This window comes from Berghia stephanieae, chromosome 7, assembly GCF_034508935.2.
Source record: "Berghia stephanieae isolate SIO BIC M18660-M18661 chromosome 7, UCSD_Bste_1.3, whole genome shotgun sequence".
NCBI classification, from domain to species: Eukaryota; Metazoa; Mollusca; class Gastropoda; order Nudibranchia; family Aeolidiidae; genus Berghia; species Berghia stephanieae.
Window position 1 is genome coordinate 9937437 of NC_088366.1, and position 8168 is coordinate 9945604.

At 33.7% G+C, this 8168-nt stretch overlaps 1 protein-coding gene across 4 annotated transcripts in view; it reads left to right on the forward strand.

Annotated features, from left to right (window-relative positions):
- The first annotated feature begins 1664 nt into the window (after nucleotides 1-1664).
- LOC144976664 (uncharacterized) overlaps nucleotides 1665-8168 on the forward strand; it is a 58549-nt gene continuing 52045 nt past the window's right edge. Inside the window, exons 1-2 of one of the 4 annotated variants that reach the window (XM_078920992.1) lie at nucleotides 1665-1800; nucleotides 6218-6502. In XM_078920992.1, the coding sequence (XP_078777118.1) occupies nucleotides 6359-6502 (144 nt within the window). In that variant the 5' untranslated portion in view covers nucleotides 1665-1800; nucleotides 6218-6358. Of the gene's footprint in view, nucleotides 1801-1948; nucleotides 2102-6217; nucleotides 6503-8168 lie in introns of those variants that run through there. The other 3 variants (XM_078920993.1, XM_078920990.1, XM_078920991.1) reach the window with 3 other exon arrangements.

The window sequence follows — 8168 nt, forward strand, 5'->3', positions numbered from 1 at the left end:
TATCCAGTTTTACTAAAATTAAATTTTGACACAGTATAATATCTTGAATAGAATAATAATGTTTATGATCAAAGCGTGAAATTCTAGTTTTAATGTTCACCCATACGCCTAAAAAAGTTATATATAGATAGTTCGAAGATGACGTCTATCGGGTCTTTGTTATTGTTTTTTTGCCATTCGTGTTTATGAGTAATGCTCACTGAACTGTATTAACCTGACTATAAACGTTCATGGATACACACAGTTTTGTGTGTTGGTCCGTTATACTTCCGGATGGCAATGTTATGACCTTCGTAGCCAAGTGCATACTATCTATAGATAGAATGCGCTTGGCCAATGAGTTCACAACATTGCCATCCGGAAGTATAATGGACCAACACACAAACTATGTGTAACCATGAACTTTTATAGTCTAGTTAATACAGTTTAGTGAGAACAACTCACAAATGCGGATGGCAAAAACAATAACAAAGGCCTGAGTATGCAGATGACGTCACTCATGCCTTTGTTATTGTTTTTGCCATCCGCGTTTGTGAGTTGTTCTCACTAAACTGTATTAACCAGACTATAAAAGTTCATGGTTACACAGAGTTTGTGTGTTGGTCCGTTATAGATAGAATGCGCTTGGCCAAGGAGTTCACAACATTGCCATCCGGAAGTATAACGGACCAACACACAAACTCTGTGTAACCATGAACTTTTATAGTCTGGTTAATACAGTTTAGTGAGAACAACTCACAAACGCGGATGGCAAAAACAATAACAAAGGCCTGAGTGACGTCATCTGCATACTATCTATACTTCCGGATGGCAATGTTGTGAACTCCTTGGCCAAGCGCATTCTATCTATAGATAGTATGGGCTTGGCTAAGAAGCTCATAACATTGCCATCCGGAAGTATAATGGACCAACACACAATACTGTGCGTAACCTTGAAAGTTTATAGTCTTGTTAATACAGTTTAGTGAGAATTACTCATAAACGTGGATGGCAAATAAACATCCGAAGTATGTCCATTTCCACCTTTTCGTTTGTATAATATTTATTTAGTCTTACCGTGAGGGGGTTAAGTCTCTCCCTAATTGAAGAAAACTCGCTCACGGTCGGAGCCAGGGTTGCCAATTTGGCAGATTTTCTGCCAAATGTCCTTTTTTTTTTTGGCAGAACTTGAAGTCGTCTGGCAGAGAAAAAAGGCAGTCTGGCAGATGTTTGGCAGATTTTATTTTCCGATATTATTTATATCATGTATAGGTCTACTCCACGTTTTCCATGGCAATTTTTATTCCATTAGTGATTATTTTAAAACTTGGGAAATGAAAAAAAAAATGACATAGGCCTTGCGAATTTTTTGCTTAACAAAACTGATGCGTTTTAAAAGGGGATACTATAAATAGTACGGTCAGGCAGATCTTTGTGGTATTTAGCAGATTTTTAAAATCCAGTTGGCAGAATGCCTGAAAATAATCTGGCAACCCTGGTCGGGGCATGTTGCACTCAGCAGCCAACATTGCTCAACGACTGGAAAAAAAGTTTATCAGAACAAGATGGCAATGAATTAGTAAGTATGTATATTATAATAACATATCGCCTGGGTCCGTAATAAACTTTTCATGTAAGTCTCACGCTCCCACGATACTGCCTGCCCGGATGCTGGAAAACAACATGTTTTTAAAAATAAAATTGGTCAGAAAAATCGTCCCTGAAATATGGGCCGATCAAAACGTTCATAATCTCTAAAGAAAAGAATAGAAAAGAAGAGAAAAAAAAAAGTGATTTTCTTTTCTAAGTGGAAAGATGAGAGTAAATTTAATAAAGCCTTCTGTGAAGGATGAGAATTTTGGTCGAAAGTTGAGAAATGTTTTTTGTTTGTTTAAGAGAACGACAGAATGCTGGTCAGGTTGATAAACTGTGTGTTACAGAAGCAAGTTGTAGTTTTCTTTATAATATTATTATTATGTTATTGTGCTGTAACTGTAACAGTGGTGTGCTTTAACTAAATTATATTAGTGTGCTGTAATTATATTATTGTGCTGTTTATAATTTATCCACGGAGGATATTCTTTGGGTTTTTATAATTTCATTGGATTAACCACGTGACACGGTTGTTTTGAAGGAAGTTATGGAATTAAAAAAAGATAATATTATTAAAAAAAAGAATGTGTGAAAATGGTGAAACGAAACACGAAAGAATATCCACAATAGAAACGCAACAAATGAGAATTTTTAGGAGATGACACCAAGCTGATAATAACAATATAATAATAATTAATAATAATAATAATAATAATAAAATAATAATAATAATATAATAATAAAATAATAATAATAATAATAATAATAATAATAATAATAATAATAATAATAATAATAATAATAAATAATAATAATAATAATAATAATAAAATAATAATAATAATAATAATAATAATAATAATAATAATAATAATAATAATAATAATAATAAACATATTCATATAGCGCCTTTCGTCGAAACCTCAAAGCGCTTTTTAAAAAAATTCAAATACAATTCAACCAAGGTATCAAAACAATTAAGAGCATAAAAGGGTATCAATACATCATCAATATAAATGTCACATACAATACATTTAAAATTCAATTAAGTAAATATTTCCTGAAAAGATTTGTTTTCAGGGCTTTTTTGAAAATGTCTATTGAGCTCGAGAATCTCACAGATTGAGGGAGATCATTCCAAATCGTGGGTCCGAATTTCATAAGAGACCTTTACATTCTTTCACCATACTCAGGTGTAATACGTAACACTCTCAAATCAATCTAAAAAAATTTCCATTACAATAATGATGATGATAATAATTTTTCTGTTTTCACCTTTTTTTTTTGTTTGTCTTGGATCCAGTGTAAATCTTGGAGGCCAAGTACACCTATATGCAGGTCCAGTAACCATTGGTATCATTGTAATGGACCTTATTTTGACTTTATTTGAGATTATTTACTTTACAACATTGAGTGAGCACTTAACGATTTTGGTTCTCAGACCTGAAAATTAGCACACGTCGCTTGAAGGCCATTTGACTTTTTGTTGTAAAAAGAGAAGAAACAAAAAACAAAACACAAAAGAAAACACAAAGAAAACAAAGAAAACAAAAACAAAACATACAAATGATAACTATTTTGTTTGGGCATAATAACTTCGATCTATGAAATAACAATAGATTAAATAAATATTTTCGGCCAAAACAGAAACAAAAAAAAAATAAATAAATAACAAAGAAAAAAAAAAAAAAAGCGCAGCAAAACTTCTTGAAGAGTAACTTCAAATGTTTATTTTAGGCCATTGGCCAATAGTCAAAACATCTCTCTGAACATATTATTCTAACAATACTAATAATAATAATAATAATAATAATAATAATAATAATAATAATAATAATAATAATAATAATAATAATAATAATAATAATAATAATAATAATAATGATAATAATAATAATAATAATAATAATAATAATAATAATATAATAATAATAATAATAATAATAATAATAATAATAATAATAATAATAATAATAATACAATAATAATAATAATAATATAATAATAATAATAATAATAATAATAACAATAATAATAATAATAAACGACAACAACAACAATAACAAAAACAAAGTACTTGACAAATGAAGGGTTGTAATGGCATCTCAGAATTAAAACGATCCAACGTGCAGATATTTTCACGTCTGGTAACCAAGCACAAGTAACTAATGGAATGTTTTATCTTTGTTATAATACAAACGGTATTGCTTAAAACTCTTAAGAACTATGCAACAATAGTAACATGGAATAGGTGCTTCACTATCATAATATACGAAAACAGATTGCGTGGACGTTTTGGGTTTCCCCTTTACCAACAAAACACGATGAACGAGACACTAAAGACGAATGAGAGATGGGAGAATGATGCCCTTATTTAACCCCCTCCTTACCAACTATGGAAAAATCGTCACATTCGTTACGATACAACCAACATTTTTCTTATTCACATTTCTTTTGTACGCCATAAAATCTAAAGAAAATGAACAGTGTATTGTTGAGCATGTTTTGCTACATAAATTACGTATCGCAAGAATTTTACTGCTATTGTGTTTGAGTGATAAAAAATCTATCTTGTGTTAGTTGGGTGTAATATTTTGGTAAAAATCATGAAAATGGCTGGCAAGGAGAGGGTTAACCCACCCCTTACCAATCGTAGCAAAATCGCCACATTCGTTACGATGAAACCCACATTTTTCTCATTCAGATTTCTTTTGTACATCACGAATTTCGAAGAATATAATTTTAGTTTTAGTTATAAGAACTAAACAGAATTATGTATAGCATGATCTAACTCCCTTTGGGTAAGAGTTTTAAAATTAAATTCTATATTATGCTTTGTGATAATGACGGGTTGAGGAAAATCCATGAAATGGTCAGTAAGGAGAAGAAGAAGAAGAAGAAGAAATGAGCTTTTATATAGCACAATATCCACTAAACGTGCTCAAAGCGCTTTACAAAGGGTCCCTAACTAACAACAACACGTAACAGGTAGAACGAGACATGACGCCTGCTAGGCGATATTACATTTTTTTTCGGACAGAGACAACGATGTTAACGGCCAGGTACTCATTTTACACCTGAGTACGGTGAGAGAACGTGAGTAAAGAGCCTTTTCCAAGGACTCAACTATGCACCGAGCGAGGCTCGAACCCAGGACCTTCCGATCCGAAAGCGAGTGTCATACCACGAGACCACATAGCCGCACGAGAGAGAGAGAGAGAGAGAGAGAGAGAGAGAGAGAGAGAGAGAGAGAGAGAGAGAGAGAGAGAGGTAACCATTTAACTGCTGTCCTCTGGAAAAACTAGAGTTCAAAATTAGCCCAGGAAACTCGTCCTTCAAATACCGATCGATTTAAATGACCCTCAACTTTGCAACAACAACCAAAAAAAAAAAAAGACAAAGAAAAAAAAAACACCAAAAAAAAAAAAAAAAAAAAAAAAAAACAACAAAAAAACAAACAAACATAAAACTCTAAATTTTTGGATCTCGCGATATCTCTATTGAGGGAACTCCCGAGTTTGAGAGTCATTCCCAAGATGAGGTTCATTTTAAATCGATCGATCGATATTTGAAGGACGAGTTCCTGCCTGGCCAAATTCTGAAATACAAGTTTTTCTGGAGATAGGCGGTATACGAGTTTTTCTAGAGATAGGCGGTATACGAGTTTTTCTAGAGATAGGCGGTATACGAGTTTTTCTAGAGATAGGCGGTATACGAGTTTTTCTAGAGATAGGCGGTATACGAGTTTTTTCTAGAGATAGGCGGTATACGAGTTTTTCTAGAGATAGGCGGTATACGAGTTTTTCTGGAGATAGGCGGTTAACTTGTTTACGCTATTCTCCCATCTCTAATGAGGGATATTGACAAGATATTGACAAGATATTGAGGGTCATTGTAATCATTCAAGATTTCAATCACCAGATTTTTATTCAAATTTTTTCTAAAGCGTTGTTTCGTGTGCACATGTGAGGCTATGTGGTCTAGTAGTATGACACTCGGTTTCGGATCGGAAGGTCCTGGGTTCGAGCCTCGCTCGGGCGGAGCATAGTTGAGTCATTGGAAAAGACACTTTACTCAAATTCTCTAACTGTAATCAGGTGTAAAATGAGTACCTGTCCGTCAACAGCGTTGTCTCTGTGAGGAAAATTTGTATCGCCAAACAGGCGTCATGTCTCGTTCTACATGTTACATGTTGCTGTTGGTCAGGGACCCTTTGTAAAGCGCTTTGAGCACATTTAGTGGATATTGCGCTATATAAAAGCTCTAGTTTTTTAAAGGCCCTAGTTTCTTTCAGAATTCAACAGTTTTTTTTTTAATTTGCGGCTAGTTCTATTGTTTTAAGTTGGAATCTAGTTAACATAAAACAACAACAACAACAACGAACAGAAAAAAAAAAACGAAAAAAAAACCCAACAACAATGCCCCAAGAAAAAACAACACCCCCCCCCCCCCCCCCCCCCAAAAAAAATAAAATAAATCAGAGCCCAATAATAGATTGTGATCAACATAAGAGAAAAATCACCCGTAGCCATATCGTTCTTTGTTGTGTGCATAATTTCCACAACGTTGCTGCAGAGTGTTGTTATTGGACAACAACAAAATTACAACACACAGTATCGAGTATAATAATTTATTTTTTTAAAAGGGCGATTCTAAATAACAGAATTAAGAAAAAAAAAGACAAAGAGAAAAAAGAGAAAACAAGAACAAACAACCAAATAAACAAAAACAATACCACCCCCCCCCCCCCCCCCCCCCTTCCCACTTCCGGTGCTCAAAATAGACTATGATCAACATGAGAGAAAAACCAACTGTGGCCATGTCTTCGTTGTTTGTGTGTATAATCCCAATATTGCTGCAGCGTGTTGTTATTGGACAACAACCAAATTATAACACACAGTATCGAGACTACCGGCATTTGGTATCGGCTGTAAGTATGACGTCATCAGTTGATCACTGACTAAAACCATTTTTTGTTGTTGTTATTTTGGGCAGAATTTATTTTACTTTAGACATAAATTTATCAGGATTAACTATTCAAAAAAAAAAACAACAACAAAAATAATAAGAATGAATAATTATAATATAGCGCATTTTCACACATTTACCATGCTCAATGCGCTCCACAATTATTGATTTACTCCTCCCAGTAGGCCATATGGAACCATGATTTCATTCCACACAGTACCAATCGCCTGTTGGGTGTCATTTTTGTATTAACAGTCTTAAAGGCTCCATACACGCCCGGATATGATCCTGGTTCAGACCCCGATCAGGCAAACCGGGGTGAAAACGCAATGTGTGTGGCCAAATACCTGGCCGATAAACCTAGGTACGGTCGATCGCTCGCAAAGCCCGCTTTGCTTAATATTTTTCGAGGCGATCGGCGATCGGGGGCGTGGCAGTATAAAAAATTGGACAATTTTTTTCGGATTTTCGCTGTTTTGACGTCAGATTCGTGATCAGCGTCGAATTTACAATAGGTTTGATACCAGGAACTATGTTTTTACTCCAAAAATTGATGAAATTAGAAATAAGATTTAATTAATATTGAGGCTATGTGGCCGACAGAACAGTGCCCCTCCCTGTTTTGTGGTATGACTCTCGCTTCCAGATCGAGACCCGCTCTAGGTGGCGCAGAATTGAGTCCTTGGAAAATGCTCTTTACTCACATTTTCTCACCGTACTCAGGTGTAAAACGAGTACATGGCCGTTCGTTGTCTTTGTTGGGAAAAAATGTCACATCGCCTGACAGGCCTCATGTCTCGTCTTTCAAGTTTAATATTGCTGTTGCCTTGGGACCCCTTGTAAAGCGCTTTGAGCACGTGAATATTGCGCCAAATAAATGCTGTGTTATTATATTTTTTTAATAATATTTTTATAAATGTTGCGCCAGGAAGAGGTAGATGGCAAAAGTTTCGTTCTTGATCATCGTAAAATTTATAAAGGATTTCATACAAAATAAAAAATAGTTTTCATAATTTTCAATGTAATGATATTATAATATGCCAGTTCTTTTTTCTTTTTTTCCTCCTCACCCGTTGACGCGACATCACGGTCGACCTTGACACAGACATTTGGGATTGGCAGATGCCAAAAAGCCTTGACTACGTGATGACAGGGGTGGGCATTGTAACCTTGAATTATAATCTACAAACAACGCCCCCCCCCCCCCCCCCTCCAAAAAAAAAAAAAAGAACTGGGTGCGTGTGTATGGTGGTGGTGGTGGTGGTGGAAGGGGGGGGGGGTGCGAATGCGAGTAGTCCCGAGGAGTACCCGTTTAACCTGCCGCGGGAACACTGTCGATTTGTTTTATAAATAATAATAATAATAATAATAATAATAATAATAATAATAATAATAATAATAATAATAATAATAATAATAATAATAATAATAATAATAATAATAATAATAATAATAATAATAATAATAATAATAATAATAATAATAATAATAATAATAATAATAATAATAATAATAATAATAATAATAATAATAATAATAATAATAATATAATAATAATAATAATAATATAATAATAATAATAATAATAATAATAATAATAATAATAATAATAATAATAATAATGACGA